At 61.8% G+C, this 24718-nt stretch overlaps 1 protein-coding gene across 4 annotated transcripts in view; it reads right to left on the bottom strand.

The window, feature by feature from the left end:
- Nucleotides 1-24718, bottom strand: part of DAGLA (diacylglycerol lipase alpha) — a 61810-nt gene that overhangs the window by 4523 nt on the left and 32569 nt on the right. For 2 of the 4 annotated variants that reach the window (XM_032356946.1, XM_032356944.1), the window contains exons 2-19: nt 21189-21327; nt 20589-20800; nt 19101-19202; nt 18541-18679; nt 15128-15215; nt 13012-13146; nt 12390-12467; nt 10492-10616; nt 7633-7786; nt 7160-7243; nt 6976-7053; nt 5876-5956; nt 4859-5001; nt 4461-4529; nt 4043-4115; nt 2569-2765; nt 1785-1914; nt 1103-1287 (exon numbers count right to left, since the gene is read on the bottom strand). In XM_032356946.1, coding sequence (XP_032212837.1) covers nt 1103-1287; nt 1785-1914; nt 2569-2765; nt 4043-4115; nt 4461-4529; nt 4859-5001; nt 5876-5956; nt 6976-7053; nt 7160-7243; nt 7633-7786; nt 10492-10616; nt 12390-12467; nt 13012-13146; nt 15128-15215; nt 18541-18679; nt 19101-19202; nt 20589-20800; nt 21189-21283 — 2168 coding nt within the window. In that variant the 5' untranslated portion in view covers nt 21284-21327. Of the gene's footprint in view, nt 1-1102; nt 1288-1784; nt 1915-2568; nt 2766-4042; nt 4116-4460; nt 4530-4858; nt 5002-5875; nt 5957-6975; nt 7054-7159; nt 7244-7632; nt 7787-10491; nt 10617-12389; nt 12468-13011; nt 13147-15127; nt 15232-18540; nt 18680-19100; nt 19203-20588; nt 20801-21188; nt 21328-22474; nt 23513-24718 lie in introns of those variants that run through there. The other 2 variants (XM_032356945.1, XM_032356947.1) reach the window with 2 other exon arrangements.

Below are 24718 nucleotides of genomic sequence, written 5' to 3'. Positions count from 1 at the left end.
TGCTGCGACACTCTGCGCTCGCTCACGGGAGCCTGGGGCCCAGACTGGCTGCCCCAGGTCACTACCAGGCGTTGCTGGAAGGGGAGAGAGAGGAAGGGGGAGGGAGAAAGGGAGAAAGCACTGCCTAGAGCTGCCCCCACTGGTTCTCACACCCTTAGGGCCAATGCCCCTTGATGTGTCTTCGAGCTGGGGCGGGTGGCCCAGGTCACTTCCTGCCTCCGCCATGGGTTAGTGCCCTCTGCTGGACGGACAGGGAAGTGAAGGGGGCGGGGGCGGGGGAGGGGGATGTCGCACCTCTGAGCAGACATGGTCAAGTGGCCACAGGAAATATACAAATGGCTGGAGAGATGTCCAGGTGTCCCCACCAAGGGCCTGGAGGTGGCGACCACCCTTTGGAGCAGCCTCCCAGCCATATCTGTGACCTGGCCTGGAAAGGTCCCCACAGGGGCTGGACCAGGAAGATTCCCAACCTCAGAGCCAGCCCCCATCAGAGCACATGCAGGTCCGGGAGCAGGCACCTGGGGCCCGGTGTTACGTGTGTAGCGTGCAGGTGTCTGTCTGTGTCCGTGTGGCTCGGTCTGGGCACAGGTGCAGTCTCGTGCTCACGTGCATGGCTGCCCACCCTAGTGGCCCTTTGGTCTATGTAGCTCGGCCTCTGACTTGTATGTCCTCTACACGAGCACGTGTGTGTGGGGCTCCGTATGCTCAGAGCTACGGTTTCTGAACATGTATGTGTATGCATGTGTAAGCATCACCACGAACACACCTCTCTGCGTGTTTGTAAGTCCACAGGTGTCCACCTGTGTGGGCTAGATGGCTGTGAGTGCTTCTGTGGGCTGTGGCCCCAGCTCGGTGCATCCCCAGGCGACCACTCTCCCCTGGGGGCTTCAGTGATGGCAAGCAGGGGGCCGTGGGAGCAGCCCAGGAGCTCCTGAGCAGAGGGTCAAGTTCAACCTTCCCGTGCCTGTGCGCAGAGCTTTGTAGACACCTGTCGGCCCAGGGCAGGTGCGGGATCCACATGCGCACAAGCTTTTGTGCCCTGGAACACCCCTGGGGTGTGCGTACCCTCGGGGCGGGCTGGGGCGGCACAGGCAGGACTCACCTGACGCTGTTTCGGTGGTCTGCGGCAGGCAGCTCCAGGGCGAGGCCAGCAGGCATGGGCGGCCCCGTTGGCAGCGGCTGCTGCTGGAAGATGAGCTCAGGAGTCAAGTCCACCTCAGTGGGGCTTACCATGACCTTAGCAGCGGAGAGCAGGGCCGTCTTCCCCTTGTTGTAGTTCTCCAGCACCTGGGGACAGGTCGGGCAAGCTGGTGGCGGTGGTGGAGGGGTGACAATCATGTGGGGGTGGGGCAGCAGGCCAGGCCTCCCAGGCCAGAGCCTCGTTGGGTCGGCTGGGCCCTGCTCCTGCCTGCCCCGCTCCGGCCTAGGTCCGCGCTCCACCAGGAAGGCCTGGGCCTGGCCCCACCATCACGCGAGGCACCACAGCTGGCATGCTCCTTCACTACGGTCACCATTCCGTGGCCAGGTGACGGCGGAGGGCACCCCTGCTCAGCTGTGCGTGTGTCAGGCCAGGTACCTGGGAGTCTCCCCGACCCCTTCCCACCACAGGGCCTACACAGCCATGGGGACAGCAGGGGTGCAGGGACCAGAGGACGAGTTCTGGCTTGCTTCTCTGAGCATCCGCATCCTTGCCTGTCATTCGGGGACAGCCCAGGTGCTCTGGGCCACAGAGCACAGCGGGGCTCTGAGGAGGCGTCCCTGCCCAGGCTGCCCGGGGGGCTCACCTTATTGAGCCCCTCCATGACCACATAGGGGAGGTGCTCGTGCAGCATGGCCGGCGAGATGATCACTTCATTGAAGGCTTTGTTGTCGCCCCAGATGGCAAAGTACGTGGGCTCCTCCTGCTCACAGCAGCTGGGGGGCACAGGGGCCGGAGGGAGGCTGAGGGTGGGTGGCAGCCTAGCCTGGCTCCGGCCCCCAGGTCCCCGGGCTCCCTGTTCGGCCTCACCAGGACCTCAGCCACAGTCCCTACATAGCCTACCACCTGCTGGAGGCCTGGACCACACCTGCCCCGCCCTGGGCAAGGCCTGGCTCACAAGCCTTCTGCGGCTGGGAGGGAGGAGTCAGGCCCCGCCCCCTGCAAGAGCAGGAAGAGGGAGAAGCCTGCTACTGCTGGCCCATCCCCCTCTGCCCCTCTCATCCCCACCCCTGCTCACTAGTGCTGCCAACTAATCCCAGAGGGGATGGCACATAACTGAGGTGGGAGCTGGCTGGGGCCTCAGGGTGACCTCCCCAAGGGCATCCGCTTTCACATGGGCCATAAGTGGGGAGAACTGCCCTGGGGGACACCAGGAGATGGTGGAGGGCACGGAGTACAAAGGGTGGGGTCCTGCTCTGGATGGGTCTTTTGTTTCACCTGCAGAGCCCAAGGATAGCGCAATGCAGGCCCAGAGCATCCTGGGCCGTCATCTCCCTGCCTCTGCCCCCAGTCCCCGAGGGGTGCGGGGTCACTAAGCAAGGCCAGCTCTGTCCCCTATGCCCCTGGTCAGGGTCAGAAGCAGCACCTACCAGCACTGCTCTGCTGGGTGGTTGTGGACCACGTGGATGATGCGGCCAGGAGGGTAGAGAGGGGTGCTGGCAGACAGGGCGATGGTCAGGTCACTGGGGTGGGTCCAGAGCCGTGTGCTGGCGAGGGTGGCCACCTCGACCTCCTCAGGCAGCTCTGACTTGGGGATGCATTTGGTGGCCCCCACGATAATTCGCCACTGTGTGGGGCAGGGTTGGGGGAGACAGGGAAAGAGTTAAGCAGGGCTGGCTGGTGGGCAGCGGCAGGAGGGGCCTCGAAAGGGGGCTCAGAGGTCACTGGGGGGAGCCAGGATGGCCATGGGGCAGAGGGAAGAACAGTGCCCACCTGCGGAGGCAGTGGCCGAGGCATACAGTGGCCACGATGGCCAGAAAGATGCCAAGGACAGATGACGGGACAGTGTTGAACTTCAGGGCTAGAAAGGGGCTGGAAGACCAGTCACCTCTTCATCTAGAGGACGGGGAAACAGTCCAGCAAAGGAAGGGGCTCGTTCTAGGTCATGCACTGAGTCAGAGACAGAGCAGACCCCAAGTTCATTCCGGCTGCACCTACGAGGCCCGGCTTCATCTGGGGTGGCCTCCGGCCACCCACCTCCCAGCCCTGATGAGTGTGCAAGCCTGGGTCGGATAGGAGCAGCTCTGCCTCCCAGAACCAGGCTCCTCCAGGCATACCTGGCCCCCTACGTTTCTGCTGCCCTGCCCACCCCTGCCACCATGTGCCAGGCCCAGGGCGCTGCCTGCCAGAAGGTCATGGGCACCAAGGCTGGGAACAGCCCAAACTGGGCAGAGATGATGGGTGGGGTGGAGTTGGGGTTCAGAGAGGACATGCTGCTCCAGGGCGGCCCCTTCCTGCCTGCCTCAGGGTACCTGGCCATAGCACCCACGCCCACCTGGGACACTGAGGCCGTCTTGGCACAGGAAGACCCCTAGTGTCCTCGAAGACCTGATGGGAGAGGAGGCGGGGCTGGACCTGTCTCTAGCCCCAGCAGAGCCTCAGAACAAACTGCACCCAGACTCTCTCCGGCAGTGGCACCTGGACTCGTGGAGCCTGGAGAACCGCAGCAGGCCTAGCAGCAGCCTTCCCGTCATGAACTTGAAGCACTGAGCCTCGGGCCTGCTTTTTCCTGACTTAGGCAGCACTGGGTGATGGGGTCGGGACTCAGGAGCCCTGGGTCCCAGTCCTGACAGCTTGTGTGAGCAAAAGCAAGTCCCTTACCCACTCTGGGCCTCGACTGCCCCCCTCTGTATGAGGATAGGCTGTGGGGGAGACGAGATGGGTTTGGAGGTGCTGAGAGTTTGATGGGCCAGGGTTCCCATGACACCAGCCACACGTGGCCTGGCCTCACCAGCCACACGTGGCCTGGCTGGGTCCTCTTGTGCTTTGTGCCAAGGGACAGGCAGGTGCACAGGGTCCAGCATGCCCAAGCAGGGTGGAGGGGGACAGGGGTCGGGGGCTCACTTTGGGCTTGGTGCTTCGCTGGAGGACGTCTAGGAGCTGTCTGCGGAAGCCTTCCAGCTGGGAGAGGCCGATCCTGGGGAAGGAAGCAAGCCAGGTGTCAGCCTCGCTGGGCCAGGGACTGGGAGGGGTGTGGGGTATGGGGGCAGATAGGCAGGCACACGGCAGCCACAGAAGGGAGAAGACCATGCCGTTGGGGTCACGGGGTGGGAGGGGTGGGCAGGGGTGAGTCCGCAGGTTAGCAGGGCCTAGCCAGGTAAGGGAGGTCAGGCAGGGTGGGGCCACCTGTCCTCTCCCTCGGGGGCTCTAGGGGCTCTGGGATTCCGGGGGAAGATGGGAATCTGAGGGAAAGGCCCCGAGGAGGCAGGAACAGCTAGCCGGGACAGTGGTGAAAGGGAGTGACTTGTGACTTGCAACTCGCCTGGGGACAAGATCTTTGCCCAGAACCACAGCCGTCACGAACTCCTTGGAGTACTCCATGGCGTCCTCGCTGCAAAGGAAGCCAGGGGTGCTGAGGCAGGGGCGGTGAGGGAGCCCTGCTCTAGCACTCCTAGGGTGAGTGTTGGGATTCATGGCCCTCTGGGGAGCTCCCAGGGGCCAGGCTGGGCTGCCTGCTCCCAGTCACACCTTTCCTGCCAGTGAGGGGCTTTGCCGGGCACAGGTCCTGGGGTCTGCCTGGCGTCTGACGGAGCACCCCTCCTTCCACCTGCCAGGCCATTCCTAGGCCCCCATGTCACCGGAAGTCAGACTGCCCAGGCCAGCTCCCAAGTCTTTGGCCCCCATCAACCCCAGCCAGCTCCCAGGCCCCAGGCGGCTCACCTCAACAGGCCCCCTGGTGGGGAGTAGGCAAAGCACTTGAGGGTAGGGTACTGGGGGCGCAGCAGGAAGGAGAGGATGGCCGCGGTGCCCGCACCCAGGGAGTGGCCCACCACAATCAGGCCATAATGTTTGGTTCCTCGGCCCTGGAAACGGAGAGACAGGTGAGCGCCCAGCCCCAGGGACGCGCTGGACTAGCTGCTACCAGTCGGACAGAGGAGTCTTCCCAGAGTCCTGACACTGAATCTGTGCTGTGTGGTCCCTGGGGCAGGGGAAGAGCCAAGCTAGACACGCTCAGAGCACTTCTTGGGGAGACTCTTCGAATAAACTCCTATGCATCCTTCAAAACCTTGTTTGGCCTTCCTGATACCTTCCTGATTTTCTGGGAGAGGCTCACTCCCTCCTAGACGCTTGTATCTATACACACGGAAGACCTTTATACATGCTGATTGTACTCTACTGTAATAGGGTACGTACTATGGAGATTATCCTCTAGAGCAATCGTTGGTTCACTTGCCCCCATCTCTGTGCCCCAACAACTAGACTGGGGTCTCCTGAGGCCAGGGAGCACCTGGCTTTGGGAAGGGTGGCTGCCATGGGGGCTGCCTGTCCAGGGAGCAGGCTGGGTCGGGGGTAGGATCCACATCACTCTACCCAGAGCAACACCCTTCCTATGGGCTCTGAAATTACTTATCTTTGTTGCCTGCTCTGTATTTTGAAGCCCCTGCCCAGAACCATCTCTGTACCTCCAGTGCCCAGCATGGAGCAGGGGGGTCATACCTGGCTGGGGCTGGGCAGGGGAGCCCAAGAACTGCTGGTATGAGAGAGAGGAAGGGGTCACCGAGCGGTGAGGAGGGGGCTGGAAGCCAGGCATCCAAGGACAGTGTAGGGGTCTGGCTTGTGGGGCGTTGTGGGTGGCGGGGGGGGGGGCACCACCACGCACACACCCTGCCCCCAGCGTTGCCTTGGAGGCGGCATCATGGGCATGGCCAGGGCTCAGTGGCAGGGAGGAAGCCTCACCAGGTCTCGCCCAAAGGCCTGGGACAAGACCATCTCCTGCTCCAGCTTCTTCTTGATGTACTCAGCCGAGAGAACCATCCCCTGGGTAAGGAGGAACAGAGAGGGAGATCTTTTAGGCTTTTTTTTTTTTTGGAAAAGATTTATTACTTATTTGAGTGTGAGAGAAAAGGGTGCGCACGCAGGGTGTAGGGGCAGAAGGAGAGGGAGAGAGAGTCTTAAGCAGACTCTGTGCCGAGCATGGAGCTGGACATTGGGCTTGGTCTCACGACCCTGAGCTGAAAACAAGAATCAGATGCTTGGGGACACTTGGTGGCTCAGTCAGTTAAGCATCTGCCTTCAGTTCTCCCTCTGCCCCTCCCCCTGCTCATGTGTGTGCGCTCTCTCTCTCGCTCTCTCTCTCTCAAATAAATTTTTTAAAAAGATTCTACATGGGGCGCCTGGGTGGCTCAGTGGGTGAAAGCCTCTGCCTTCGGCTCAGGTCATGATCTCAGGGTCCTGGGATCGAGCCCCGGGTTGGGCTCTCTACTCAGCAGGAAGCCTGCTTCCCCCTCTCTCTCTGCCTGCCTCTCTGCCTCCTTATGATCTCTGCCTGTCAAATAAACAAAATCTTTAAAAAAAAAGATTAAAAATAAAAATAAAAATCAGAGGCTTAACCAACCACCCTGCCTAGGCGCCCCAGGAGTGAAGCCTTTTAGGGACCAGCAAAAACGGTGACTGGAGACTCACCAATCCTGTCCCAACCATTTCCTCTTTGGCCCTCCTAACAACCTGGCTGTGGGGGCTGGTGCACACTTTATCACATCATTTCCATGTCACAGATGACAAGACTGAGGCTCAGGAGAGTTGTGCATCTCACAGAAACCAATCTTTTCCCGTCTGCCTCTTTAGGCTCTTCTGGGACAGGACCTGAGCCAGGCAGGACTGTGGGGATCCCGGTGGCTGGGCCACAGTGGACCTTCTAGATGAATGCAGGCTCCTCTGACCCACCTCTCCCTGGGGGCCTAGCAAGCAGGGAGGACACCCCCCGACAGCAGGACAGGTGTGCGCTGGCAGGGTAGCAGAGGAGGCAAGGGGCCTCTGGGGCCCGGAAGGGGGAGTACCTTGTGTCCCAGCCAGGTGCCGTGGTGCCCCTCCACGGGGAGGCGCTCGGCGTCCCCGGTCAGGTCCGTCAGGGCATCCTTGTGGACAGAGAGGACAGGCGAGGGCTGGGGTGAGGACAGGAAGAGGAAGGCGGGCAGGCCTCAGAGGCTGTGAGGGCTGGGCTGGGCGCCACAGGCGGCATACCTTGGGCGAAAGGGTTCCCCGGATACTGATCACCACCTTCTTCTTGTCATGGTCCACTGCCACATAGAAAGGGGTCTCATAGACCTAGGATAAGGGGGGCTCATGAGTCAAGGGGCCCTGGGATGGGCCCAGACTCAGAGAATGACCTAAGCAGGCCTCCGGGCCAAGGAGCCAGCTCCTCTCTGGGCCCCCGCAAGGCTGCTGGGGCTCCCTCTAGCCTCCCCTCCAGCTCAGGCCGCCTGAGTGCTGCTGTCCTGCCTGTGGAGTCTGGAGGGACCGCTGCCCCCTTCCCAGGGCCTCGCTGCTGAGTCCCTGCATCCCTTGCCCCGACGGCTGGGCCAAGAAGCTCCGGGGCTGGGGCTGGCCCCCGAGGGGGTGAGGAGGGGAGGGGGTCCAGCTGCGCCCCCGCGACCCTCCGAGGACAGAGGCCGGGGTGAGGGAGCGCTGCCCACAGGCCCGGCGTGGCCGCTCACCGCGTCGTGGCAGGAAGTGTACACGATGTCCACTGCGGTCATGTTCTCATCTAGGAAGTGGCGCCGGATGGCAATGGCGTTGCAGCCACAGCAGTTGTCCTCCTCGATGGTGACTCCTGGGGCAAAGCGGGGCCGCGTGGGGCACAGGCAGCACCTGGCAAGGGGAGGGGGGCAGGGGGCTCAGAGACCCCGAGAGCAACGGCTCCAGTCAGCCTCTCCGGAACCCCCCTGGAGAAGTCCCACAGCCCTCATGGTACTCGGCCTCCTGGCGGCACAGGACCCGGTGGGCCTCTCTCTCTCCCTGCAGTGCTCTCCCCGCCTCACCCCTGGATTGCTCCTCCCTCACTGCAGGGCCTCCCTGGCTCCTCCTGTCATAGCTACGCCCTCTGGGTGACCAAACCGCCTGAACTGCTCCCACTTCCAGATGCTCCCTTCCCACGTTTCAGGGGCCCAGTACCCCCCCACCGGCCCACCCCTGCGTGCTCCCAGAGTTCCCTGCGCCCTGCTGCTCACTGTCCAGCCCTGTCCTTGGAGCTGGCTTCAGGTCCCCGCCCCACTTCACGTCCCACAGCCCGTGGGTCGGTCGACACATCGGCTCACTCTGTCTTCCAATTCAGAACAGACTCCGGCCACTTTCCCCGCACCCACCCACCCCCTCCACCATTATCTCTGCCTCGGAGCGTCATGGTGGCCGCCCCGGTCTCCCCCATGTACTCCTGGTCTCGACATTCTCAATGGGCAGCCAGGGGAACCCTCTAAGACGTAAGCCGAGCCATGTCTCTTCACTGGAAACCCTGCAGTGATGCCCTTCCTGCCCAGTGTAAGAGCTGGGGTCCTTGCAAGGATGCACAGGCCAGATTGCACGGCAGGACTTCTCACTTCCCTCAGGCCTCTGCTCACACGTATGTCACGGGGAGGTTCGCCCGGGACACCCCATCCAGCACCACCAGCCCCCTGCCTGTTTCCCAGCCTGACACCACGACCTGTTTCTATTTCTCCCAAGTGTCCCTCTGCTCCTACAGGCCCCGTGTCCTTGTCTGTGTGCTGTCTGTACCCCCCCTACCACCAGGCAGTGGGTCCCAGGGCAGGGCCTACTCTGCCAGGGGTACAGACACGTCCGGGCACCGGGCCCACAGCAGGCCTCCCCCAAATGAACAGCGAGCTGAGCCTCTGAGCAGGGGACCCTGCTCAGGGTGCAGCTGCTCCTCAGGCCGCCAGAGGGAGCCAGCGGCCAACGGATGGGTGGAGGAGCCCCGAGCCAGAACTCAAGGCCAGGGTGGGCTTGCTGCCTTGAGAGGACAGCTGAGATTTTTAAGAATCCTGAATTTCAGGGATTTCGCGAGCTTTGTCCTCACCTAAGCAGCACCTAAGGGACTGTTACCTACTTCCCAATGAGGAGAGGCCCCTCTGGGAAAAGTCAGGGTTCAGCCGAGTCTGGGAAGCAACGGGGCCTGTACTGGGTGACCACTGCAGGGTCCGTGGGGGTGCCTCCACCGACTGTAGGGCCAAGTGGGGGCCGACCCGGGGCTGGAGACCAGACCCCTGCTCTCAGGCAGCTGCCTCTTCTCTCTCAGCATGTGGCCGCCACCGTGCCGCCTTCAGGGACGGACACCTGAGCTCGAGGACCCGTCCTCTTGTTCCTCGAAGTCTCGAGAAGCTGACAAACCGCAGTTGGACCCCCCACCCCTTGTCTGCAGATCCCCCGAGGGCCCTGCCTGCCCATGATTGCCTGGCTTCTGAAATACCCGCTAGGCACGCGGTAAGGGCACCGCTCGCACCGACCGCGTCCCCAGCCTGCCAGTAATAGAGTGGGCCCCGTCAGAGCCCAGGTCTCCAGACTCCTGGTCTGGGACTCATTTTGACACACTTCTCAGTGGCGGCGGCAGTGACTCCCAAGGACGCTGCGAGGAACGCCAGCTGTGGGAGGGAGCACAGGGTGCCCTGGCCACTTGCTCTGCAAATCCCTGGGGGTGGGGAGAACAAGGTCCAGAGAGCCACACGGCTCTCTGCAGAAAGGAAGGGCACCGCCGGAGGGGTGTGGCTGCCCCAAGGGCAGGGGCGTCACAGACGGAATGCCAGGCTTTCCAGACCAGGGAGCCCGGGAGCTGTCCTCTTTCTGTCTGGGCCGGGCTGAGGGTGGAGACACCAAGGACGGGGAAGGGGCCCTTCCAGAGCTTTGTCCTTCTCTGGCCCAGTTAGGAGAGACAGAAAGTCCTCCCAGCACCCGGGGAGGGGGGTGGTGGGCTGGTCTGGGACAGGTGCCTTGCCAAATCCCTGGGAAGAGGGTCAAAGTCTTTCACTCAAGGGCCTTCTTGATGCCCTTCCAGAGGTCTCCATGAACTGGGCCTGTACTAGGCCTGTCCGTTATTTCAGCCAGCTGAGCACAGGACACCAGCTGGAGAGAAAGATACAGGTAGAGGGGTGTGGCGCGGTTGACGGGGTGGAGGACGGGAGGGGAAGGCAGCGAGCACGCCAGACGCTCTCCAGTCCGCGTCCCGTCCTCTCAGAGCAACTCCAGGACATACGTATCGCCATCCCCACTTTACAGACAAAGAAACTGAGTCTCGCAGAGGTAGACCAACTTGCCTCTGGCTGCAAATGACAAAATCTCGATTCAAACCAAACACTGTGTGATTCCAAAGCCCGTGCTCTTCCCCGCCTAAGGATAATGCAGCAGTAGAGAGAGGCTGAGGCCCAGAGGTGGCATGGAAGAGAAGCCACGGAAGCCACAGACCCTGGGGGGCTGGGCAGGCACAGTCTGTCCGGGGAGAGTCTCCCACACGCTGGCCCTCAGGACCTCGGGACCTCTGCTTGTCTGTACACGCTGGCCAGCTGGAAGCACTGGACGGGGGTACTCACGAGCAGGACCGCGCCAGCTGGCAGAGCCCACAGGCAGGCTTCCGCATCAGGTACATGGGCCACCCGTAGGCGGCCAGCGCGAAAAGCATGTAGTAGCAGACCTCTTTGTAGCGGAGCATCTCTTGCTGGAAGAAAGGAGGCGGAGGCGGTCACGGCTGCCCTTCCGGCCTCCGGCCTCCAGCCTCCAGGCCCAAAGGCTCCCTGGATGGAGGAGGGAGCGGCCCTCCTGGCCTCCCCAGGGACTGCAGGCCCCCCACGCCCCCGCCTGGAGGAAGGACCGCTCCCCTCAGATGATAATTGCATTTCCCTAATTATCTCCATGCAACCAGGGCACGGAACCTCCTGGGACCCGTCCTGCTGCTCCAACGTCAGAATTAATGATTTGGGGACAGAAAAACACTCGGAGCCCTGGATCGATTTCCAGAGAAGGGAAGCGAGAGGGAGGTGTGAGAGGGCATCACAGGCCTGGGAAGGAAAGTTTAACCCTGAGAGGCACTAAGCCCTCCAGCTGGGGGTGTCCAGGCCTTGAGCAGCAGGGCCAGCGCTGTAGATGCTGGGGGACCTGACAAGCCATCAACAGCCTCAAGTTCTTTGTCTGCAAATATGGGGAGACTCTTGTTTGATGGGCCAAGTCACAGGCTCCCCAGGGATGTCGGGAGCAGACCGGGATCTCTGCAGAGAAAGGCGCCAGTCTGACACCTGGCGTCTGAGGCCCGTGGCTACTGTGATCGGCCCGACGGGCTGGAAGGAGGTGGGAGGCACAGGTGTCCCCGCAAAGCGGCTTCCTGTGTCCCGGGTGTGCCAGACGCTGGAGGGCTCCTGCACTTAGGGGGAATTAGTCACCTTGTAAAAGTTAAAGAGGGTGATTAGTCATCTTCTGAAGTGAAGCAGGGAGCACCTTAATAAGGGCCCAGAGGGGCGGAACCACTGCCGGGCCAGCTCTATCTGCTCTTTAGGAATGATCTGGAGAAGGTAATTATCCTCTCTGGCTCCAACTGGAGGGTGGGGCGCCGGCAGGCAGGGAGCCCAGCACCTCAAGGCTCGGTGGCCTGCCTCTGCCCCCTCCCCCTTCATATGGTGAGAGCGCCCGGGGTGCCTGGGGTAAGCGAGGCTGGGCTGGGCACCTGCTTCGGGCACCGTGATTGGAGGGGACATGCACACCCACTCTGGACAGTGGGGACAGATGGGAGACTGGAGGATTTTCTAGGCAATTTAGATACAAGGGAGGAATCCTTTCTGATAGGTCCCCGACTGGGGAGCCAGACTCGGAATGGTTCATTTCCTCCCCACTGGAGCTCTGGCTGGAAGGTGTGCCCAGCACCATCACCCATGCAGAAACATGCTCCGAGGGGACGGAGGCCTTGCTCAAGGTCACAGTGACAGCGGCGAATCGCTTTGCTCCTGAGGACGCCGGCTGCAGTTTCAGCCTGGGCAGCACAGTGCCCTTGTGGTGGGGAAGAGCTCCCCTGGCCACAGGGCAGGTCCCACCTTGACCTGTGAACAGCGGGTTTCTAGTACAGATGCCTGAGAAAAGGTTCCACCGCTCAAAAGAGCTCGAAACTAGTGCGTTGTGTCGTGCTGCCTTCCAGGACAACAGCGGCTGCAACCGTCTGAGCAATTCGCCCCGCGCCCCCCGCCAACCTCACGATCTTAAGAGGCCAGGGCCAGACATTCGGAGGGTGGTGAAGCAGATTCCAGGCTTTTGACCGTGGGACCAGCGTGACGGGGGCGGTCCTCAGGAGGAAGGGGAGGCGAAGGGGTGGGGAGGAGGGAGGCGACGGCGGAGAGCTGCAGGAGCCCCCCATGCTGTGGGGCGGCCGGCAGGTGGTCTGCTCAGGCCGCCCCCGCAGAGGGAAAAGGAGCCAGGGCGGGGAGGGGGTGAGGGGGGTCTGACTCACCGAGTTCTTGAGGTCGAGATACTTGGTGTTTCTAGTCACTGGCATCCCAGACAGGAAGGTCAAAATGTCATTATTCGCCTGTAAAACCAGGGTGTGAAGGTGGCTGTCCCAGGTCCAGGAGGCACGGCTGAGATAGGGGGTCCAGGTCCCCCCGGGCTCTGATTCTGTTGCTTCCTAAGGGCCTGAACACCCAAAGGAGGGTGTGGTTTCTAGCTCTTCCGTGACCCAGCCATTGTCCCCAAATCCGAGGTCTCCTCACATGTCTAGTTGCTCCCTTTCCACTGAAAGCATCAAACACCCCCTACCACCCCGCACCAGGGACCTTCCTGCCCAGGCCGAGGGTACCGCACTTTGGAGAGGATGCTGGGAGACCCCAGTGGGGGTCAGGGTGCTGGTTGGGGGCGGGGGGCAGACGGAGGCAAGTGCGGAGGGCCGAGGCTCCAAGCATCGTTCACGAGGGCCCTGTGGTCAGAAGCCTCCGCAGCTGGCCCAGCAGCGAGAAGACCCTCAAGCCAGAGCCAGGAGGAGAGGGGGCATCAGGGGGTGACCAGAGGGACCCCAGGGAGCGGGCATAGCAGCAGCAGGGCAGCAGGGAGAGGCCCGCAGGAGGGAGGGCACTCACCTCGTCCAGCACGGCGTTGCGCTTGGCCCGCTGCCGCTGCCGGAGCAGCACCAGGCCGGCGATGATGTCAGATGGCACAATGTCGAGGTCTCGGAAAAACTCAGCAAAGAGGTAGGCGATTTCGGAGTAGGCATCCTGTGAGGTCCGGGGGCGGGGGGGGGGGGGGGGGGGAAGGTGGGGGCAGGGGAGCGGAGACAGGGCAAGAGACCGGACATGAATCCCACTGGGCTGGGGCTCTGCTCCAGGCTCAGTGCCAGCTCGCCCCAGGCACCTGCTCGGCACCAGCTGGGCCCAATCCCGCCGGGCCCTCTGCAACCGTGACCCCGAGGGCCCTAGCCTAGGCTCTCGGCCCTGCAGACCTGGCCAGAGCTGTGTGCGACAGCCACCGAACCTCCACCTCCCGGCCCTCTTCTGTCCTCAGAGCTCCTATGGCACTCACCATCACCGCCTACCATGCACAGATGCCAACGTGAGCCATTTCCTGTTCTTTCCCCAGCCACTAGGAATCAAGGCCTGCTCGGCCCGGCTTGTTTCTCCTCCGCCTGTCTCTCTAGCAGAGAAGCCAAAACTGAGCTCCTGGCTGCCGCCTCCCCACACTGAGTTTCTTCCCACCTCCCACCAGCTGTGACCTTGAAAGGCCTCCTACAGGGCGGAGTCTCTGGGGTGGCAGTCCCCCTCCCCCACCTGCCCAACGGCTTTAGGCTCGGGACCCTCATGATGGGCCTGGAGAAGGCTGTGACACTGGGCTGGCTGCCCCTCTGGCCTCGGGCAGGAGGGCAGGAGGCAGGAGGCGTGCAGAGGCCACCATGCCCGTCAGTGGGCCAGGCCTCCTCTCGGCCTCAGAAACCTCTTCCCTAGCTTGTTGGGAAAGGCTGTGCTGGGTGCAGACTCATGGCCAGTGATTCCCACTCTCAGGGTTTCACCTGTGAGTGCCTGACACTTTTAAGAGAACAAAACTCCAGGGCTGCAAACTCAAAGTCCTGACAAGGCCAGACAGCACTAGCTACCACCGGGCTCCGCTGACTGCCCTGCGAGGGGCCTACACGGCTGCATCTACAAATACGGAACTGTACACGAAGGGCCTGATTTGTCACTTGGGCACTCAGTTCAGATTTTAAGCCACAGAGCACAGAGTGATCAAAACGTGCTCTGCACTGCACCTGACCCCCAGCGCTTGATGGGACCCGGGTCCTGGGCCACCCTACCCTGCAGCACTCTGACATCAGCCCCAAGTCTGCCACTTGCCCAGGAGGGGTGGGTATGTTCCCCTAGACCACCCCCCAGAGAGGCCCATGGGGTGATCCCCGCCCACCAGGGAACCTCGGGGGAGCGGAGGACTTTCTTATACCTGATTACTCACTCTACAGTTCACCAGGGGCTGCTGGAGGGAAGGAGCCACTCAGGCTTCCGGTGGCTTCCATGGAGGGCACTTGCTGTCTGGCTCAGGGAGGAGTGGTCTCCTGACCTCACTGGCTCTGCCACTAACTAGCTGTGGGACGCTGAGCAAGTCACACCACCTCTCTGGGCCTCAGCTGTCTGATCTGAAAAATGAGGGGCAGGGGGTGGGGGGGACACTAGATGGTCTCTAAGGGCCCTGCCAGGGTGCATGGGGGGTCTGCGTCGAGGACCCCAAGGGCCCTACCTCCCCCCAGGGGCCACCCTCTGCTGAGCTGGCCTTTCTCCAGCAGCACTGGGCCCCTCCGTGCCCTCCTCCAACCACCAGGTACGGAGGGCTGGCTGTGCACGTCTGGGGCTCAGCACCTGACCGCCCCGACGGGCCTTCCAGAGGCCTCTGCGGCTGGGAACGTTCATACTGCTTTTCTTTGCTTTCAGGTCACCCTGATTTTTTAGTATCTCCTCTCTTAAACTAAGTTCCAAGGGGGTGGATGAAAGGTCTTGAAACCTTTCCATCCCCTTGACCAAGCCAGGAAGTTGCTGTTCCCCGTGCTGGAGGGAGTCGGTAGGCCAGTGAGTGCCAGGTCCCCCCCCTTACTCCTGCTTCAAGCTCAGGCCCTTCTAGCTGCCCTGCCCCACCCGGCTCTGCCAAGGAGCCAGGGCTCCTAAGTGGCCGACAGCAGGACGCGAGCCGGTGGGAGGCGATCCCCCCAGTACTTACTGACTGCGAGTCCTTCGTCCGAGTGCAACAGAGAAACACTTTGAGCCGGCGCGACCAGCTGGTGGCCTGGCCCTCCTCTAAGCGGTGCCTGCAAGGGGAGAGAGCTGGTATGTGTGAGGTCAGGGGGCGGGGCCAAAAGGGACACGACCCAGCTGTGACGGGAGCAGGGCAGCCTGTTCGAGGATCCCACCAAAGGGCTCTCCAGCAGGGGGTCTGGGAGGGACTGGGCCTGGGCCTGGCCAAGGTCCCCTGGGGGGGACCCCTGCTGGCCTACAACGGCATGTGGTTGGCCACACTCCCAGCTTCTGGCCGACTGAACACCAGCATGCCCCAGGGAGGCTTCATAGGTAGGAGCCCAAACTGGGGACCACTCTGTCGCCCAGGTGTCCAATGCCTCAAACTAAAAGCCCTGGGACCCCGCAGCAGGGTGCTGGGCCTCTTGGCCAAGTCACTGGAGCAGACCTGTCAGACAGACTTGCTTCCCCTTGGAAGGGATTTCAGATACACAACCCTCTCTATATTGGGGGGAAGTTTAATGGGCACGTGAGGCTCTGCATCTCCCGACTCCTTGGATCTGTTACATTAGAGGGGACAAGGGCCCACACCGGTCATCTGCGTGGCTGATGCCTGTCCATCCCCACCCCCAGCCTCAATGTGTCTAGCTGCTGTGATGGGGGGTCGGGGTATCCAGGACACTGCACTGGAAGGCGGAGCAGCTGGCCAGTTAGCCTCCGAGGTCCTTCCAGTGCTGGGAGCCCAGAAGTTGGTGTGTTCGTTTGTTTTGCTTTTAAAGATTTTACTTACTTTTATTCGAGAGAGAGAGAGAACGCGCACATACATGAGCAGGGGCAGAGGGAGAGGAAGAGGGAGAAGCAGACTCCCTGCTGAGCAGGGAGCCTGATGTGGGGCTCGATCCCAGAACCTTGAGATCATGACCTGAGCTGAAGGCAGACGCTTAATGGACTGAGCCACCGGGTACTCTGAAGTCAGTGTGTTCTGAGCATAAATTTAGGAGAACCAACATCAAATATGTACGCTTCCAGACTGAACAAGCTTTTGTGACATGTACCCTCCCCTCCCTCTGGTCCCTGCTGCTGCTGCTGCTTGGTGGTCCAGAGGGGAAGGTATGGGTGGCCTCAAATGCCTGCAAGGCACTTAGTATCCATCAGGAGTGACAGGCCAGGCCCTCCTTCCTGAGCCCTCTGGCTTCCCTCTGCAGCGAAGGGCTGCTTCCTTATGGAAGTGGGCCACAGGGACAGGGAAGGCCACAGGGCTTTCCAGAGCTAGAGAGGGGGTTAGAACAGGGTACGAAGGGTACAAGGGAACTGGTGCTTCTGGGATCTACCAGTTCTCAGGGACTTGGGCAGTCTTATCATAAAGCGACATCCCCCTGCCAGGGGCTTGATGAAGGGAGAGTGAGCTGACAAGCCACAGGCCGGGATCCCAGAGCATCACATTCTTTAACCCTTTCTAATTAATCTAAGGTGCTTTTCAACATTTAAAGAGTATTTCCTGCTGGGCCTCTGGCTGAGGGCAGTGCTGACTGTAGGCTTTCCTGCATTCCCCCATTTGCCCACCAGGAGGAAGATGGAGCCAGGGCCAGGTTTGGCCTGATGCATCAGTTAGGCTGCAGAGAAGAACACTAGGCAGAGAGAGAGTGAATCTGAAGAGCAAGTTCATGGACCCAGCACCCCCGTGGGAGTGCAGACACCCCTGCAAAGATCCAAGGTCAAGGCTCCCAGTGAGCCGTGCTGGGAAGAACCCATCTCTCCACCCCTACCAGATTTCACGGAAAGGAGAGAAGGCCCAGGACTTAAACAGGTTCCTGACTTCCAGATGCTAAAATAATCTGTCAGTGCAGCATGGGTGGGGGCGTGCATCCGTCCCCAAACCTGGAAGTGGATGAAGGGCAGGCGGGCGTGAAAATGTCCTTGTTAGAAATATTGCTGGTTTCAGAGGGTCAGTGGAGGGCCCGTGGAGACCAGGCTGAGCGGTAGCCACATTAACCCAGCCGCAACCTAGGCTGCCCTCCCGGCCCCCGCAGACAGCTGGAGAAAATGCAACAGGTCAGAGCCCGTGAGCTCTGAGGCCTCTTACTTAGCCCCACACGGCCGAAACCGCAGGAAAACTTGCTAATTAAAACGACAGCCCCTAGCTGCAAAGGCATTAGCTTCCCTGGCCCCAAAGGCAATTACCCAGAGTCAGGCAGGGGAGATTTTTTTTCCCAGGGCCCCAGAAGCCCAGAAACCAGGTCAGGTGGGGGCGTATGCTCAGAATGAGCAAAACGGGATGGGTGGTGATGGCCTGCTATGCTGGTTGGGAGAACGGGCTCTGGGGCCTTGGCTCCGAGACCTGGTATTTTGGGCTGGGAGGTGGCCAGCCCAGGCACGGGTGTGGCTCTGGCTGCTGTGCTGAGCTGACGTGGAGAGCCTAGGGGGAGCTCAAAGCAGAATTCCCACTGGGCCTGGGGGCCTGGGGGCCTGGGCAGCCCACCGAGGTCCCCCAAATCCCCTGTCCTGGGGATGGAGTGCCTGTCTGCTCCCCATCAGCGTGACTTGTGGCAAGTGACCTGCCCTGCCTGGAACTCAGACTCCTCGTCCATAGAATCAGCCTCCTAAGGGCACTAGGGTCTGCAAAAGTACTGAATGGACTGATGGTGGGAAAGGGCTCAGGGCAGGGCCAAAGACACAGGAGAAGCTCCATGCCCCACCCATCTTTTTCTTTGACTAAACAGGAATTACTATGACCCTGGATTCCCTCATTTTCTTTACCATGGCACAGCATTCCCCTTTCTTCAAAACACTGTGCAAAACCTACCCCCTCCAGGAAGCCTTCCTTGATTAACCTTCTCCAGCCCCCTTCATCCCAGAGACCACCCAGCCCAGTGGTTAGGAGCAAGGGCCCTAAAGCCAGACCACCTGGGCTGGGGCCTAGAACCGCCATTTCCCAGCTGGGTCACTGGGGCAAGTCACACAACTCTGTGTTCCTGCTCTGTCTGTGTTAAGGGGGTGATGCTAACAGCCCCCTCTCAGAGCTGCTGTCAGTGAGGGTGCGTGCTGCTTGGCCTGGTTCAGGCCTGCTTCCTGCTACGATGACCGCTGGCGTTAGCAGCACCGAAGGTGGAGCCAATGGTCACAGCGGCCCCACTGGCCGAGCACGTACCAAATGGTGAGCATAGCACCAACCGCTTTGCGCTCATTCAAATCTCACGGCAGCCGTCAGAGGCGGGAGCTGTTGTGATTCCCACTCTACAGACCAGGAAACTGAGGCTGGGAGAGGCTAGGACTGTAACACATGCGCACGGCTCCCGCAGGCCGGCATGCGGCCCGGCATGCGGTTCAGAAGGCACAGGGCCAGCCCGGCCGCCCCTCCGTGAACCTCCGCGGGGCTGCCCGCCCACCCTGTCTGCTCACCGGAGGTTGTAGGTCCGCAGGTTGCGCTGCCGCCTCTTGGTGGCTCTGAGCTTGACAAAGGTGCGGCCCGTGGGGTCGAAGACGCAGAGGACGGTGATGCAGACACTGAGGATGACCACCCAGTTGCAGACGACCATCCCTGCGGGGCAGCAGTGGGAAGCAAGAGGTCGGGTGCTGGGGGAGCCTCCCTGGCTCAGGGGCACTGTTGCCTCCTGATCAGTCTGCTTCTGGGGCCCAAGAGCGAGGCCCAGCAGCCCCCAACCCTGGCCTCTGGCCACCTGATCGTCCCATGCTGAGCCACGACCCCGAGGCCCACCCTCGGCACAGAGCAGGCAAATCTAGGGGCTCCTGGTGAGGAGCCGAGGAGCCCTCCCCTGCTGCCCACCCCTCCTCCACACCAGGTGCCCTTAAGGGGGCAGGCCGGGCCTGGGAAGAAGCCCACAGCCTCAGCCACCACCCCACCCGGCGTCCGTCGGGAACCGCTTCCCTTGGGATATGCCTGAGCTTCCCCGTCTCCGAGCTGACCCCGTCCCTCCCGGCCCTAGAGCCGGCTGACATACCGAGGGTGACATTCTTGGCAGTGAGGTCGTTGCACGAGGTGTAGTACTGAGTGAGCCAGACGATGCCCACAATGGCGTAGATGAACTCGATCACCAGGATGGCTGCAGGGAGAGCAGGGAGCAGGCTGGAGGGCGCTCCAGTCCGCCTGCCCCGGAAGGACCCCTCTGCAGCAGGGGCACCAGACCCCCGCCCCACCCAGCACAGGCCTCGGGCAGAGAGGGCCCAGGGAGCGTGGCTGTCCCACCACCAGTCTGTCCTTCTACAGTGTACCCACCACCTGTTCTAGCTGAAGCACCCTCAGGCCCCGACGCCTCCCTGAAGGGGACTGGAAAGGCAGAGGATGAAGAGGCATTTCGCTGCTCTTTCGGGATTTTAGACTTATGTCCATGAACTCTGGTATCAGATGTATCTTAGGCAAGTTACCTAATCTCCCTGGGCCTCCGCTTCCTCATCTGTAAAATGGGGTGACAACGTCTGCGTTACAGGAGCGCGGAGAATGAGATGAGAGACGGTTCGTCTCACGGAGACTGCTATTTCCCAGAGGAGGCTCCGGCACTCAGGGCAGGAGGCGAGCGGAGCCCCAGCAGGCCAGGGGGGCCCCCGGGGGCACAGGCAGCCTTTGAGGCCCCAGCTTCGCAGGCAGCACCTGAGGCAGCTGAGGTCCAGGCTTTGGAGACAGACAACCTGGGTTCTAATCTCAACTCGGCCCTCTCTCTCTCTCTCTCTCTCTTTCACACACACACACACACACACACACACACAAACACACACACACACACGCACGCACACACACTGGCCATGTGACCCTGAGGGCGCTAATTAACCTCCCTGGGCTGGGGCGGGGGTGGCCCAGAATCCTCATCTGTAAAGGGAGACCAGTAATGGCTCCTCCCTCAGCTAACAAGGGGAAGGGCTTAGCACAGTTCACGGAAGCAGGAGAGAAGTGTTGGCTCAGAAAGATGGGACTAGCAGCTGAACTCCAAGCCCAGAAAAAGGACACAGGCAGGCCCTGTAGGGAGCGGCTCCGGATCCCTGAGGGGTTTCCAGGGAAGTGGGGGGCACTCTTTGGTGGAGGCTTTCAAAGCAGCAGAAGAGAGGCACTTGGCCTAGAACAGGGGCCGACAACTTCCCCTGCAAGGGCCAGAGAAAATATTTTAGACTTTGTGGGTCCTCATCTCTGTCCTGACTACTCAGCTCTGCCGCAGAACCAGTGAGTACGTCAATGAATGAGTGTGGCTGGGTGCCAATAAAACTTTATCTGCACAAACAGACGGCAGGCTGGATGTGGCCCTCGGGCTACAGTCTGCCCTCCCCGGTCTATAGCACAAGCCCCGTAAGTCTGCTGGCTCTCAGCTGGCCGCTGGTGCTGGCCCAGGGCCTGGACCATCGGGTGGGCCCCACAGATGCTGGCCGGCTGAGTGATGGAGCAGGAGAGGGGGGGTGGAAGGGGGTGGGGAGCAGCCCCCACCCCCCGGGGCGGCCCTTACCCAGGCGCACGTAGAGCACATACTGCATGGACTCGCGGGGCTCTGTGTAGAGGATGCCCCCGCGCATGCTCAGCCAGATGATGGCCATCTCGGCGATCATGCAGCTCAGCAGGATGCCCAGGTAGCCGCGGCCGTGGTCCACCAGGTTCAGGGAGCAGGCCTCGTTCGGGTTGTAGACCAGGCCGAAGAGCACCACAGACAGGATCACAAACCTGGGGAGATGCACGTGTCACAGGGGGCCAGGGAGTCCGGGTGCCTTCCATGGACCCTGGCCAGCAGGACGCGGCAGGTGGAGGGGCTGCACTGCTTCGGGCTCAGGACCACCATCCACCTGGCCTCTGAGGACATGGGTGGCCAGAGACAGGGACATGAGGGCAGGGAGCCCAGCTGTTGGCCATGGGGGGACAGCGGCGGCAGCCCTGCCCGGTGATGGTGCCCGGTCCGGCAGGGGACCAGGCAGGGTCTCTGCGCTCCACGTGGGTATTTCCCTAAGCGATGGGTACTCCAGACACCAACTCCTAGGAGCCGGGAGCACGACAGGGTCAGGTCAGACGGCTAGAAAGCCTTCCTCCAGGCCTGTGGCACGGCCCTAAGACTCACCAGGTGGTGTGCAAGAGGAAGAGGAAGATGGCCGGCAGGACGAGGTCATCACTGCCCACAGACCAGCGCCGCCGGAACACCACGATCCCGGGCATGGCTGGCAGCTCTGCAGAGAATCAGCGGGCCTGGTGCTCACCTCCTGAAAGACAGCGGAGGGCCCTGTGGCTGCCGCTGGGGCACCTGGGGCCACTGCACTCCTGGCCAGGTGTGCCCAGCACAGAAGCACCTCTCCCAGGCCCCACAGCCGAGCTGCTTCCAGACCATTGCAGATGTTGAGCCATCCCTGGGCAGGACCCACCTGCAACCCTATCCGCCGCTCAGAGCCACTGTAAAGGAACTCAGCAGCCAGAGACGGGCTGCTGCCTCACCCGAGGGCTCTCTTGCCCCCAAGCCTGGTGCCGGCCCTTTGGGATTGGCTCTCCCGGGAGTTACTACAATAGTAACTACTTAGTTCCATTAAAGACTTGGGCTTACCCGCCTGCCTCCCCCTCCATGGGGTCAGGGGATCCCCCAGCTCCCCTGTTGGCTCTTCTCCAGGAGATCCAGCCCAGTGTGTGGAGCCTTGGCGGGGTGGGGGGGGGGTGAGGGGAGCTTTCCAGACCAAGCACCAGCCTGTCCCTCAGCACAAACTGAACAAGACAGGTTGAGGGCTGAAGAACTTGGGGAGGGTGCGGGGAAGGGTACACATGGACCTGGCAAGTACAGAGGCAGGAGAGCGCACCCACCATATAGCAGGCGCTCAGAAAAGATGTGCTGAATGAGGTCTTCAGTTTCTTGCTTTGCTGGAGCCCTGGGACCATGCTCTGGCACTTGATCTCGCACTCACCAGACAGAATGCCCGGCCACAGCTATGCCTCTTGGTGGGCAGGGACACAGCCGGGACCCAGGGTCAGAGGCACAACTGGGGCTACCCAGCCCCTCTGCTGGAAGGGCAGTGAGTCCTGCAGGGTACCCTATCCTCCTGGGACCCACATATCCCGTGTCTACCCTGAGCCACGTACGCTTCGCTGCCCGGTTCAGAGCTCTCTAAAGCTGAATTCAAGTCAGCCACAGGCAAGCTGTGGGGTGGACCGCCTAAGAGTCTAGGACCCCCATGCCCCAGAGCCCTAGGAGCAAAGGGAACACTGCAGGCCAGGAGGCTCCCCACATGGGATGGGGGGGGGTTGGTCCGGGAGATACTGGTGAGGGGCTCCAGGGCTGCCCTGTGCTGGACTGTGCTGAGGAACCCCTGCTGTGGGGGTGTGTGCCCCGCTGCTAGGCAGCTGCCCCCAGGCCCAGAGGCTTACATGGCACCTGGTCCTGAGGTGGGTGGCAAGTCCTCCTCTCCCCGGTGACGGCTCCGGGGAAAGCGAGTGTCCTCGGAGACCAGCATCACTTGGGAAGCAAGTGACCAAGTATCCCCCGGCTGGTGGGCACGGCCCTCAGGTTGGATGAGGGGCCATTGGGCCGGGTGGCCAGCCGGCATGTCCAGGCCGGCCCGCCTCTGTCGTGCTCTCTCTGGTGCGGCCACTTCAGCCAGCCGCTGCCAAGCTGCTCCCTGTGAGCTGGCGGCCTGGCGCGCGGGCTGGCGGGCTAGGCTGTCGGGGTCGTGCCTACTCCTCCCCCCCTCAGGAAGTGATGTCATCCCACTCTCTCCAAGGAGGAGTCAGAGCGCGGATTCTGGGAAGTGGGGAGAAGGATGAAGAGCCCGGAGCCAGAGCCGCGTGGTAGAGTGGCCGGGCAGGGGCGGGGGTGTGGGGCTCCAGCAGGGTGCAACCCTGACAAGCGTCCCTGACCAGCGCTAGCGACCCCCGGACCGAAAAAGCCAGGACACCGTGCGGTGGCAGCCTGGCTGGGGCAGGCCAGAGCTGCCAACAGCTGGTGTTTCAGTCCCCGACTCTCTACAGCCCCTCCCTGTCTCCAGGTGGCTCTGCTGAAAAATGCTGGGCTCAGGGGGCCCCCTCACGTGACCCAGAGGTCAGGCCAGCAGGGGTGAGGGGGTGGGGGAGGTCCCAGCAGGTGCAGCTCTTCCAATCCCTTCTAAACCCCTAATCTGAAGGACCCCTGCGGTGGTGGCCGTGGTGGCGGTGGCTGAAGGGGAGTGCCTTCCTGAGAGAGGCTGGGGGCTGGGGGCTGGAGGTCCTGCCTGGAACATCTTGTCCACAATCCCCTGGATGGGCACCTGCCCCTCATCCCCCAGCCCCTTCATTTCTGGGAGTCCAGACTGGCTAATGCTCCTTAGCCCCACACCTGCAAGCACACATGGCCCCGCCCTCTCTGGTCCCTGGCGGGAAGGTGAGGAGCGCCTGGCTCCCTGCAGACCCAGCTTGAGACGGGTCAAGATGCCCGAGAGCTACAGCCAGTGGCAGCCTCTGACCAGGCTCAGGGGGGCGACCAGCCTGAGGCCAGCAGCCGTGGTTAGCGCTGGTGTCCACCTAGATCATGTGACCCCACTGGGTGCCCCACTTCAGGCCTGGGCACCACACCCTGCTCCTCCAGCCCAGCCCGGCAGCCAGCGCACCACTGCAGAATCCTAGGCATAGGCCTGGGTGCCCACACTGCCTGGCTTCGAACCTGGGCCCCACCACCCGCTGGCCTTGGGACTTACGATCTGTGCCTCAGTTTCCTCATCTGTAAAATGTCACTCGACGCCGCCTGCTAAAATTCCGGGGAGGACTGCAGGGGACACCATCTGCAGAGGCCCCAGACATGCTGGATAACGCCAGGGACGGCCCCATGGACCAGCCACCCCTCCCCCGCCTGGGCCAGTAGATGCTCCAGCTGGTCAACGACAGGTCACGGGTGCGTGGGATGGGGGTGACAGGGCCCATGCTGCTGGGAGAGGATGGGCCACTCCATTCCATGCGGACTCATCCATCTCAGGGCTGCTATTTTTAAGGGCCTGAAAGGCGCCCTTTCTCTGAGACCCCAGCCCTTCACAATGGGGGCCTGTTCCCCTGCTGGGATGTGATTTCATCTGGAGGAAATGTTGGGGGGGGCAGGCAGAGGCTACTTCCTGGTCTGGGGCTGCCACAAAGCACCTCCTTTGGCTCTCCTCCCTGGGGCACAGGGTCGACACCCCCCCAACAAATGCATTTGTGGGGCACACGGCCTCCCCCCATCCGGGGGCACCTCCAGGGCAGGCATGGTACCCCCTCTAGCAGAAGGGAACAGGGACACTGCTGGGGGCTCCCCATATCCCCCAGCTAGACCCCAACTCAGGCAGATCTGAATGGGGTACCAAGACCCTCCTCACGTAGATAGTTTGACTTGAGTGGCCCTTGGGGGTCCCCTTCTGCCCCCTGCTGCTGGTTCAGGCCCCTAAGTTAAATGTTAGCCATTTGGGGAGTTCCTCTCTCTAAAGATACAAAAGTCTTTTTTTAAAAAAAAATGCACATGCTATCTCTTACTTTAGAAACCTCCCATGGCTCCCCAAACCTGTGGGATAAAGTCCAAGCCCCTCGGGCATTGGCTAAGGGTCTTAGTCTCTGGTTGGCAGGCTGTGCAACCGTGTGCGGTGCCTGGCCCCCTCTGAGTCCTGGGCCAGAAAG

Source organism: Mustela erminea, chromosome 9 (assembly GCF_009829155.1).
Source record: "Mustela erminea isolate mMusErm1 chromosome 9, mMusErm1.Pri, whole genome shotgun sequence".
NCBI lineage: Eukaryota > Metazoa > Chordata > Mammalia > Carnivora > Mustelidae > Mustela > Mustela erminea.
This window is presented reverse-complemented; position numbering and strand designations above follow the sequence as displayed.